The 13,063-nt window shown below is 43.2% G+C and overlaps 1 protein-coding gene across 1 annotated transcript; it reads left to right on the top strand.

Moving 5' to 3' along the window:
• Positions 1–9,601: 9,601 nt before the first annotated feature.
• LOC137619019 (putative protein FAM47C) lies at positions 9,602–12,837 on the top strand. Its single transcript, XM_068349218.1, has 4 exons — positions 9,602–9,678; positions 9,775–10,860; positions 10,989–11,395; positions 12,605–12,837. Exons 1-4 carry the CDS (start codon positions 9,602–9,604, stop codon positions 12,835–12,837), a joined length of 1,803 nt encoding a protein of 600 aa, XP_068205319.1.
• The last annotated feature ends 226 nt before the right edge of the window (positions 12,838–13,063 follow it).

The raw sequence follows: 13,063 nt of genomic DNA, 5'->3' as shown, positions 1-13,063 counted from the left end.
TATTAAATTACAACCAACACCATCTGCATTAAATATTAAATTAAAATCAACACCATCACATTAAATCCTGAATTAAAACTCACACTATTGCATTAAATCCTAAATTAAAACGCATACCATTGCATTAATCCTGAATTAAAACCCGTACCATTGCATTATATCCTAAAAATTTAAACAGCCACATTCTTTGCCAAGAAAATCTCTTTACAATAACATTTGTTCATACTCAGAATCTTTTGTGCAAAATTACACCAAAACTTCTTTCCATCCTAACTTAAAATCAACAAAAATGCTTTAAAATTCAAAATCTACTAAATAACCCTCATATTTGGTCAATATGAGGCCTTTTCTGTCATTTTAAAACAATACTAAACCCGTAATCACGCTTGAAATCATTCTACATTAGATGAAAAACACTTCCTTTGAATTACTTTAGTTATGCATAAATATCTTAAAAAAAGAAAAAAAAAATCTTTATTGTCATAAAAAAACTCTTTCCGTCCATAATCCATACATGAAATCATAATCTAGTAAAACTGCAAAATAGACCCTCCAACATTGTCTCAAAACCATCTTTTTATCTATATGAAAAAAAACTGCATAAAACTCACATGGAAAAAAATGGGAAAAAAATCTTCATGGCCATTAACACTTTCCTTACATACTCACAATCTATAAGCATTGTCTCAAATAAAATCTTTTTATCTATACATACAAGCAGTATTAACACCAACATTTAGGCATAAAGACCTATGAACAAAACCCTCTAAAAACACAATCTTCATTTCCGTTAGAACTTTCTCCTCATACTATCTATGTGCATTGTCTCAAAGACCTCTTTTTATCTATACATACAACTAGTACAAAGACACAAATTTATGCTAAAAAACTTAGGGAACAAATTTTAAATATCTTCATTGGCTTTAACATTTTTCTCCCATACTCACAATCTATGTGGAGAGCAACGGCATTGCTCTCTCCATCCCCTTCGGTGTTGGAGGCGAGGCAGGTGTAGAGTCCAGAGTCCTGATGCTGTAGCTCTAGAAGAGTCAGACTCCGTCCTTTTGTTATCACGTTTTGCCTGTGTAAAGGTCGACCCTGTAAAGGTAATAAGAGAAATCTGAGTCACTCAATAGGAATTAATAGTCGAATGTATATGTTGTAATGATGTTAAAACTGGTCAGATAAGAATTGTAAACATCTACTCATACACATCGCTCTGGATAAGTCATACAGGTCTTTTCGAATGAAAAAAATAACCTAATTATCTATCTGGATGAACAAATGGAATTCCACTGGCTGCCTATTAAAGCTAGAATTGAGTTTAAGATATGTGAAGTAACCCATCAAGTTATCAGAACAGAAAGTCCAAAATATCCAAAAGAATTACTATATTTTCTGTACACATGAAAATAGTTAAAAATAGTTCCAAATGATTAGAACCAAGACATATGTCTACATTAGGTTCTAAGATTTTCAAACACGAGGCCCCAAGATAATACAATAAGCTCCTACTAAACATCCGAATGATAGGAGACATTAAGGCTTAAGAGGAAAATTAAGACTTTCTCATTTGACAAGTGCTTCGATAAGGTTGATTTGACAATAGAAGTGTAATGCACCGTGGAATACTCTAAATTCCCAAGATTGTATACGGCAAAAGAGATTCCAGTCCCATAACTACGGGCTTCAATTCTGCAAGAGCAAATGCCTGGTCGTAAGGGCCAGGCAGTCTGCAACAACAACAAGCCCAGACCCAAACAGCCTTTGTCAAATAAAGGTCAAACATATTTCTTTGAATAAATCAAAATCAAGGTTTGTGGATATGATAACTGAACAACTATACCACCGGTAAGGGGAAAAAAGTCAAAAGAGTCTTTGTGGAAAATTTATAAAATGGATTTTTTTTTCTGCTTGATAAAAAAAAGTAAGATATATTTTCTTTCAAAAAGCAAAAAATGTAGCTTTGAAAAACCTTCGAAGTTAGGACGGATCTCTCAAGAGAGATCAGAGTCAACTATACCCTTTGGAAGACATAAACAGGTCTAATGGATATTTCAAAAGAGGCAAAACACAAAAAAAAAACTTTCTGAATTGAAGCAAACGTCTAAGGGGCCTTGAGAGAGAGAGAGAGAGAGAGAGAGAGAGAGAGAGAGAGAGAGAGAGAGAGAGAGAGAGAGAGAGAAGAATCATTCTGTTTCTTTGGACCTCTCTTGATAGAAAAAGCGTCTATTTCGGAAGAGAAAAAGAGAATTGTTACAAAACAAGAATTAGCAGATCTTTCTGGGTAAGTCATGTAATTATCTTTATAACAAGATAAACTAAGAAAAACATTCGATGATCCAAAAGGAATAATATTTTTCCCTGTTTAACTAAAAGTTAAGTCTAAGTAAAATGGTAAACAAATAGTGAATATAGAGAAAGTTCCAATTTGCCAAAAGAAATTTTCGCATAAGACGCTAGATGTGAAAATGTGCTAATAGATCGATCGCATATTTCTCTATATATAATAACAGGATCCTCTTTGAAAATTACTTTCAGGAATAATAAAATTGTAAAGGTGAGATTGAAAACGCTATTATGAAACGTCAAACTGACCTTTCATAATAGTTCATTGAAATGGAAAAGAGCTGGTTGCAGGAAAAAGTGAGATAAAAATAAAGTATTTACACAAAGAAAAAAAAAATCTAAAGGTGATATTCCACTTACATAGTTCCAGATGAAAGAATTAGTTATGGTAATATCCCTGACAGGTGAACACCAGACTGGGGTTCGAGTCCCGCTCAAACTCGTTAGTTCCTTTGGTCAGCGCAACTTCACCATTCAGCCAAGAATAGGGGTTTTGGGGTCTATCTGCTGAGTCATCAATAGCCATTGCCTGGCCCTCGTTGGTCCTAGCTTGGGTAGAGAGGGGGCTTGGGCGCTGATCATATGTATATAAGGTCAGTCTAGTGCATTATCCTACTTGATAGGGCAATGTCACTGTCCCTTGCCTTTGCCATTCATGAGTAGCCCTTAAAACTTTAAAAGAATTTGCCAAGATATATTTTTTACTTACTTTGCCCGAGAGGGTCATTTTGCTTGGTCCATATTTGCAGTTTCCATAAAGATCCTGCAATCTTGGAAGGAATCCGAGTCTTTGCTTTTAGAACATCAAAACATCGGAAGCCTTTACAGCATTGGCTACCTGAAAAATATCGCGAAGAATTTGCTTTATCCTATATAAAACACCTAGAATTTACGTAAGCCCATACAGCATACTAATATGATTTCACCATCTAATTGCATTTTGGTTCCTTAGAACAGAAAAAAAAATCATGTATGTCTTACTGTAAGAATATTTTTCTATTTATAATAAACAATTAAAATCGAAGTCTCCAATGCATTGTGGTTGGAATGAGTAAAATATATAATTAACAAAATTAAAAATATTGAGGTTTATTGAGTTTAAAAAAAATGATAGTGGTTGAACTTGAATACTTTCATATACAACCAATACAAAGTTGGTTCGAACAAATTTCAAACTTTGCTAATAGGAAAAACTGATGCTATCTGATATATCCTTTATCTTCGTATCTGTCTTTCCCTGCCTAGATAATACATCCTTTATCCTCTTATCTGTCTTTCCCTGCTTGGATAATATATCCTTTATCCTCTTATCCATCTTTCCCTACTAAGATAATACATCCTTTATCCTTTTATATGTCTTTCCCTGCTTAGATAATACATCCTTTATTCTCTTATCTGCCTTTCCCTGCTTAGATAATGCATCCTTTATCCTCTTGTATGTCTTTCCCTGCTTAGATAATACATTCTTTATCCTCTTACCTGTCTTTCCCTGCTTATCAGAACCGGACGCCCAAAATATCTGAGAAAATTGCTATTATTCGTACAGCCAACAAATCGTATCGACACGAGAATAGTTACAGAGGGTTTAGAATTACTGGATCCAATATGTATGTATACTGTAGGTTCTACAGCTTTGAAACATGCGACTCCAAGACTATACAAGCTCACATTGAATATCTGGAAGTCTGAAGATATTAAAACTTTCAAGAGGTAACTGAAGACTTCGTTATTTTCTAAATGTTTTCATAATGTGCATTTGACAATTAATGTGGAATACGCTGTGCGATACACTTAAATACCTAATACTCTATATAGAAATCAGGGCACTGCAGGGCACAGGATTTCCATATGTGATAGGATCAGGAAAACAGTCCTTAGCAAAATAAAGCAAATAAAGTAAATAAGTAAAATACATAACTAGAAATTAAGTTACTAATTACACAGCAAACTCCATACAATAAAACTCGACAAAACCTGAGCCAAGATTATACAGAACATTTATTTTAATATAAAAAATAATCACAAAATGACCATCATTATCGAGATCTTACCAAGAACAATACCTATACAACTACAAAATTAATGATAATGAATGGGCATGAAAAAAGCGAGACAATCCAGGGACATGACAAGCCTAACCTATTTACGCTGATCTGCAGAGATAAGTTTTAACAAATAGATCGCATTCATGTACACATTTACACCCCACTGATTTACCATCATTGATTCTGACAATCCATTTCAATGTTAAAAACAAATATTGAGTGATACGTCAATCAGAGGCCCGTAATGAAAGGGCAAATAATGTTGGTGCTGATCAGTGATCATTGGTTCGAAAGTTTTCGTTCGCTTGCTTTACATATTTGAAGGATAAAACGATTTATTATGAAAGTCTGCGCACTGAAACGAGAGAGAGAGAGGGAAGTTGACTGGAAAAATGTTTTGATCATTATGCCATAAATTTTCGGTCATTTTCAATATCAATAATATTAATATGAATGATAAAAGCAAATAGCAAAACAGGTGAATTTCACTGAAATGTCAATAACTTTAGTACTATTTGTGACGGGCAAAGAGAAGGCTGTGACTCAAAGATAGGATAGAAGCAACTGAGTGACATTATTATAGAACACTCTAGGCAACAAGAATTTTCATGTTTAAAATTGACACCGTTACCGATGAGAAAAACAGACATTTTTATTCAGGCTCTTTTTAGTGTGAGGGAAGAGCGAAGATACAAGCATAATATATACACAAAATGAACTATGTACAATCGTGTGACAGAGGGTTGGTACATGGCTCCCCCCTAAAAATGACATACTGTACATGTTAAATAGGGCGCCCTGATCTAGATAGGGGAACTGTAGGCGGGTCATCTGGCAGGAGATAAGCAGGTTTTAGACGATCAATGGAGACCCAATCTTCTTTGCCACGAATGTTTAGTAGGAATGCTTTCGAACTGCGCTGGATCACAAGGAAAGGGCCCATATGTAACGGGGCGTTAGCGGTGGCTTGCTAGTGTCGTTGCGCAAAAAGACGTGCGTTGCAGAGTGCAAGTCTGTCGGTATGTGATGCTTCGCTGGGGGCTTGTAAGGCTGGCGGCATGGAGTAAATTTTCCCACGACGTGACGTATGCGCTGGAGATCGTCGGAGGAGGTTGTAGAAGGAAAAAAATTGGCAGGGACGACCAACGGGTCACCATATACCATTTCAGCTGCCGAAACGTAGAGGACATCTTTAACAGTGGTCCTTAGTCCCAGGAGAACCCAGGGAAGCTGATTAAACCAGTTGGAATCCTTGCAGCGGTATATCAAAGCTGCTTTGAGGGTGCGATGATAACGTTCAACTATTCCATTGGCAGCAGGGTTGTAGGCAGTTGTCTAATGTAGGGTGATGCCAAGGAGATTTGCTAATGATGTCCACAATTGAGAGGTGAAAGTGGTTCCCCTGTCAGAAGTAATATGCTCAGGGATACCAAATCTTGCAATCCATCCTGAGAGTAAGGCAGATGTACACGAGGCGGATGTTGCAGTTTCCATGAAAATGGCTTTAGGCCCACGAGTGGAGCAGTCGATGACAGTAAACAGGTAACGATGTCCTTGTGATGTGGGTAGGGGCCTACAACGTCAACGTGAATGTGTGTGAAACGACGCTGAAGTTGAGGAAAGGTGCCCACTCCTGAATCCGTGAGTTGATGTACCTTGGGAGTTTGGTAAGAAGTACAGGCGCGGACCCAATCCTTAGCATCCTTAGAAATGCCATGCCAAATGAACTTCGTCTTCAGCAGCTGTGCAGTAGAATGTCACGAGGGATGTGAAAGGCCATGAAGGAAATCAAACACCTGCCGGCACATGGGAGCAGGAATCCAAGGTCGCGGTCTACCACTACTGACGTCACAGAGGAGGGTGGTGTTGGAGTCTTCGAGGGGTAAGTCTTCCCAACGGAGGGACGTGCAGGATGTCTTACATGCTTGATACTCTGGATCCTGTCATTGGGCTTCAGCCAGGGCGTTGTAATCCAATCCCAGTTGAACGGCAGCTAACGTGTTTCTTGACAGGGCATCGGCAACGGGATTCATTTTCCCATGGACGTATTGAAGGGTGCAATTGTATTCAGCCACGGCGGAGAGATGTCGGTGTTGACGGGCGGACCAGGCGTCAGACTGTCGAGTGAAGGCGTGCACCAGAGGTATGTGGTCTGTGCGAATGACGAAGGGCGTACCTTCTAAGAAATGGCGAAAGTGACGGACAGCCCAGTGCAACGCCAGCAATTCGCGATCGAAGGTAAAATAACCAGATTCTACCTTGGACAGTTTTCTGCTGAAGAAGGCCAATGGGCGGGGCCAACTGTTGACCACCTGCTCGAGTACTGCTCCAGTAGCGATGTCGCTGGCATCGGTGGAGAGAAGGAGAGGGGCAGGAGGGATGGGAAAAGTGAGCGCCGCAGCGGTTGATAGGGCCTTCTTTGCATTGCAGAAGGCTGTTTCTTGAAGGGGACCCCATTCAGGTCCTTTGGCTTGCCCTTGAGGGAGGCGTAGAGGGGAACAAGAGTGGCGGCAATGGCTAGCAGAGCTTTGACGGTCGAGGATGCAGGGAACTCCTGAACGGCTGCTACCTTCTCAGGGAGGGGATAGACTCCTTCAGGAGTGATGCAGTGCCCTAAGAACGACACTTCGTTGGCACCAAAGGTACACTTGTCGCACCGGACTACAAGGCCGTTTTGTTCCTCTTTTGAGGAGGAGAATGCAAGTATGTCATCCACATAACATACACAGAAAGGGAGGTCCCGTAAGATGCCATCCATGAAACGTTGAAATGTGGCCCCGGCATTACGAAGGACAAAATAGGAGTAATTGAAGGTGTATGTACCAAACGGAGTGGTGATGGGGGTCTTGGGGATGTCTTCTGGGTTCCTAGGCACCTGATAATAACAGGAGGTCAAGCATAGAGAAAACCTTTGCTTTGTGCATGTAGGTTACATCGGCGATGTTTGGGAGGGGGTAGTGATCCGGTTCTGTTTGCATGTTCAGGCGCCTGTAATCCCCGCACGGACGGAGGTAGCCGTCTTTCTTCAGAACGATGTGTAAGGGTGACGACCATGGGCTGGAGTCTTTCTGGCAAAGGCTATTTCCTCAATTTCGGCGAACATCTGTTTGGTGGCTGCCAATCGTTCCGGTGCCAGACGTCTGAATTTTGAGAAGACTGGGGGTCACGTTGTCTTGATATGGTGACAAATACTGTGCTTGGCAGGGCCCGTGGGCGTTTGGCGAAGTTCTGGACGGAAAACTGCCGGGTACGACGTGAGGGAGCGGGCGTAGGTATCCGTGGGTACGTTGATGTGGAGAGCGAGGTTGGAGGGGGCGGGTTGAAGAGGTGTCGACAAGTACGGGAGTGCATTGACCAATCGTCGGTGGGCGACATCGACCAGAAGGTGGAAATGAGAGAGGAAATCCCCACCAAGGATTGGCAATGTGACATCAGCAACGAGAAACTTCCAATTAAATTTACTGTTACCAAACGATAATGTGAGGTTCTCGTAACCGTAGGTGGGTATCGTAGATCCGTTGTAAGCAACCAAGCGGACGTCGGCAGACGTAGACAGACTACGTCGTGTCCTGAAGAGTTCGCTTGGCAAAAGAGAACGACAAGCACCCGTGTCTACCAAAAATCATACGCCCGTTCCTGCACCATGTAAAAAGGAAAGATTAGAAACACTGGAGGCCACCACCACGAGCAATAGCCTACTTACACGTTTTTTGCCACTGACAATCCTTTCTTCGCGGTTGTCCCCGAATCTGAAGTGGTAGTAGCAATACTGCGGCGGATGGGAGGAAGTAAGTGACTGTAGAAGTCGTTGGTTGGGGCGCGGGCGAGTGGTGGTTGGTGGGTGGCTTTGTCGCCGTTTCGGCACGTCACGGGGTAGGCGTGCTTGTCCTACGGCATTCACGTCAGCTTCGGTTGATGTTGAATAGGCGTCCTCTTCGTTAGGTGTGGAGGCGATGATGGAGGTCTTGAAGTGACTGTCCATAAGGGCGTCGGCTTTGGTTATCAAGTCCTTTATGGGTAAACTATCGACATCGGGTATGGCAGAACGTACAGGTTCAGGTAAACGGTGTATCCAAAGAGCACAAAGTAGGTTCACCTCATGAGGAGAGCAGTCTGCGACAGGTTGCAGGCGAGCGATACTGGTCATTTCCCTGAGGGCGAGCGAAACCCTTTGGTCCCCAGTTAAGAGAGCTGAAAAGCTTTACCACAGGTCTCCATCCCAACCTCCTCCTTTACCACAGGTCTCCATCCCCAACCTCCACTTGTATCATAGGTCCACTTCTCCATTCTTTACCACAGGTCTCAATGCCCAACCTCCACTTGTATCATAAATCTCCTTCTCAAACCACATGCTTTACAACAGTTCTCCATCTCCAACCTCCTCCTTCATTACATGTCTCCATCCCCAACCTCCTCTTGCACCATAGGCCTCCTTCTCCAACTCCATCCTTTACCACAGGTTTCAATCCCCAACCGCTTCCTTTACAAAGGGTCTCCATCCCCATCCCCCTGCTTTACAACAGGTCTCTGTCCCCAACCTCCTCCTTCGCCAAAGGTCTCCATCCTCAACCTCCTCCTTTACAACAGGTCTCCATCCCCAATCTCCTCTTTTACAACAGGTCTCCATCCCCCACCTCCTCCTTCACCACAGGTCTCCATCCCCAACCGTCTCTTGCACCATAGGTCTCCTTTTCCAACTCCATCCTTTACCACAGGTCTCAATCCCCAACCCTTTCCTTTACAACAGGTCTTCAACCCCAACTCCCTGCTTCACAATAGATCTCCATCCCCAATCTCCTCCTTCACCACATGTCTTCATCCCCGACCTCCTCCTTTAATACATGTTTCCGTCCTCAACCCCATACTTTACTACAAGTCTCCATCCCCAATCTCGTCTTGCACCATATGTCTCCTTCTCCAACTCCATCCTTTATCACAGGTCTCCCTCCCCAACCCCTCCTTCACCACAGGTCTCCATCACCAACCCCATCTTTTACCACAGGCCTCCATCCTCCAACCCCATCTTTTACCACAGGCCTCCATCCTCCAACCCACTCCTTTACCACAGGTCTCCATCCCAACCTCCTCCTTTACCACAGGTCTCCATCCCCAACCTCCACTTGTATCATAGGTCCACTTCTCCATCCTTTACCACAGGTCTCAATGCCCAACCTCCACTTCTATCATAAATCTCCTTCTCAAACCACATGCTTTACCACAGGTCTCCATCCCCACCCTCCACTTGGATCATAGGTCTCCTTCTCAAACTCCATCCTTTACCACAGTGCTCTGTCCCAACCCCATCCTTTACCAAAGGCCTCCATCCCCAACCTCCTCTTGCGCCATAAGTCTCCTTCTCCAACTCCATCCTTTACCACAGGTCTCAATCCCCAACCTCCTCCTCCACCACAGGTCTCCATCCCCAACCTCCTACTCCACCACAGGCCTCCATCCCCACCTCCTCCTCCACCACAAGTCTCCATCCCCAACCTCTTCCCCTACCACAGGCCTCCATCCCCAACCTCCTCCTCCACCACAGGTCTCCATCCGCAACCTCTTCCTCCACCACAGCTCTTCATCCCCAACCTCATCCTTTAAAACAGGTCTCCATCATCAACCTACTCGTTCACCACAAGCCTATATCCCATTCCCCTCTTTTACCACAGATCTCCCTCCCCAACCTCCTCCTCCACCACAAATCTCCATCACCAACCTCCTCCTCTACCAAAGGTCTCCAAACCCAACTTCCTATCCTCCTCCACCACAGATCTCCATCACCAACCTCCTCCTCCACCACAGGTCTTCATCCCCAACCTCCTCCTTTACAACAGGTCTCAAAACCCAACCTCCTCCTTCACCACAGGTGTCTATCCCAACCGCCTCTTTTACCACAGGTCTTCATCACAACCTCCTCTTTTACCATAGGTTTCTATCACCAACCTCCTATGGCACTATATGTCTCCTTCTCCAACTACATCGTTTACAACAGGTCGCCATCCCCAAAATGCTTTACCGCAGGTCTCTGTCCCCTACCCCATCCTTTACAACAGGTCTCAATTTCCAACCTCCTCTTGCACCATAAGGGTCCTTCGGCAACTCCATCCTCCACCACAGGTCTCCATCCCCAACCTCCTCCTCCACCACAGGTCTCCATCCTCAACCTCCTCCTCCACCACAGGTCTTCATCCCTAACCTACTCCTTTACAACAGGTCTCCATCTCCAACCTCCTCCTTCATTACATGTCTCCATCCCCAACCTCCTCTTGCACCATAGGCCTCCTTCTCCAACTCCATCCTTTACCACAGGTTTCAATCTCCAACCGCTTCATTTACAAAGGGTCTCCATCCCCATCCCCCTGCTTTACAACAGGTCTCTGTCCCCAACCTCCTCCTTCGCCAAAGGTCTCCATCCCCAACCTCCTCCTTTACAACAGGTCTCCATCCCCAATCTCCTCCTTTACAACAGGTCTCCATCCTCCACCTCCTCCTTCACCACAGGTCTCCATCCCCAACCGCCTCTTGCACCATAGGTCTCCTTTTCCAACTCCATCCTTTACCACAGGTCTCAATCCCCAACCCTTTCCTTTACAACAGGTCTTCAACCCCAACTCCCTGCTTCACAATAGATCTCCATCCCCAATCTCCTCCTTCCCCACATGTCTTCATCCCCAACCTCCTCCTTCACCACATGTCTCTATCCCAACCCCCTCTTTTACCCCAGGTCTCCATCCCAACCTCCTCCTTTAATAAATGTTTCCGTCCCCTACCCCATCCTTTACCACAGGTCTCCATCCCCAACCTCGTCTTGCACCATATGTCTCCTTCTCCAACTCCATCCTTTATCACAGGTCTCCCTCCCCAACCCCTCCTTCGCCACAGGTCTCCATCACCAACCTCCTCTTTCACCACAGGTCTCCATCACCAACCTCCTCTTTCACCACAGGTCTCCATCCCCAACCTGCACCATAGGTCTCCTTCTCCAACCTCCTCCTTCACCATAGGTCTCAATCACCAACCTCCTCTTGCACCATAGGTTTCCTTCTCCAACTCCATCTTTTACAACAGGACTCAATTCCCAACCTCCTCCTTCACCACAGTTCTCCATCCCCAACCTCCTCTTGCACCATAGGTTTCCTTCTCTAATCCCCTTTTATTTACCACAGGTCTCCATCCCCATCCCCTTCCTTTATCACAGGTCTCCATTCCCAAAATCCCTCCTTTACCCCATGTCCCCCACTCTTAAAACCAACCCTCCTGATGTCCTAGGCTTCCCCAGGTCCACAAAATAGAAAAATAGAGAAATAAAATGGATGATCAATACACCATTGCAAAAACAATCCATTCCCATGACACCTTCGCCAGGCTCTTTCCATTATAGTCTGCAAAGCGCTTTGTTGCATATCGTCATTTGTCTCGCAGCTTTCGGGAGGCTGTTTCATTTATCATGCCATGGGACTGTGTGTGTGTGTGTGTGTGTGTGTGTGTGTGTGTGTGTGTGTATGCATGCAAACGAATTCGGAGGTATCCATGGAGGCATTGCTGAGGATTTTGTTTCGCGAAATGCGAATTTTGCCAAATTTGATTTTAAATATTCGCTGTAAACTATCTGCTTATATCACTGATATTTACTCACGATTAGAAAATTTTTTCGGAATTAAGTGATTTTGAGAATTTTCTTAATGTTTATCAATATCCAATAAAATAGATTTTTGTCTTGGGTATTTTATTCAGATTTTGTTAATGAATTTGCAAAAATTGATTCAAAAGTTTTTATTCATATTTGCTCATTCATGAAGCAATACAATGTTGACATTTCACGAATGCTTAAACATGTTAACATTTCATAAATTTTGAGATATAAAAAATGCATTAAACTAAGTTTTCGTGAAGTTCAGGAAAATTCTCGACTCATTTTGCCATTGTACAAAATAACTGGCAAACTCAATATCATTAATTCACCTTATCTGCTAATTTAGGATTTTCATATTTCTTGTCCTTCACATATTCTGTACTTTATAATCCCTTTGATTTAGTTTCCTCGCTGTCCTCTTCTTCCTTAAATTTTGATTCCCATTCTTCAAAACATTTTAATTGTCTCTTCCACTCCTTCCATTTATCCACGCAATTTTCGCACCTCGCTTCCCATTCTTCCCTCTCTTTAACACCACAACTCCTTTCCAAACTTCCTTTCTCTTCTTCCCCTTCTTCAGAAGATCCCTGGAATCCATTAAGGAAGACCAAAATTGAACCCGCCCTCCTGAGGCAGGAGGATGGACCCGCTTATCGACAGGGAGAACAGACGACCACTGTCACTGTGGACGGCACCTTCATAAGGGTGACAGACACTAATAAGGTGCCAAATGAGAGGTTCCAGGGAGCCCTGAGAGGAAATAGCCATTTGAAGGCTTTAGGTTTACAATTGGGACTGGTGAAGAACCAATGAATAGTTAAACTCCAGAGACGTGTTGCTGAAATATAACCTTGTGTTGTATTCATAATATTCATTCATTACTGTGTGAGGTTAGGAAGGGTTATGTAGATGATTTCAAGAAGAGATGACTAGAATCTGTGGCTTCAGCAACAGATCCATACACCTAAGTTAAATATGCCTCTAACTTTGGTCTTTGAGGGATCTAAGCGCATACGGGTTAAGGGAGTTCTATCATAAA

This window comes from Palaemon carinicauda, chromosome 25 (assembly GCF_036898095.1).
Source record: "Palaemon carinicauda isolate YSFRI2023 chromosome 25, ASM3689809v2, whole genome shotgun sequence".
Lineage (NCBI taxonomy): Eukaryota > Metazoa > Arthropoda > Malacostraca > Decapoda > Palaemonidae > Palaemon > Palaemon carinicauda.
Note: the sequence above shows the minus strand (reverse complement) of the source record. Positions and strands in the feature narration are given on the sequence as shown.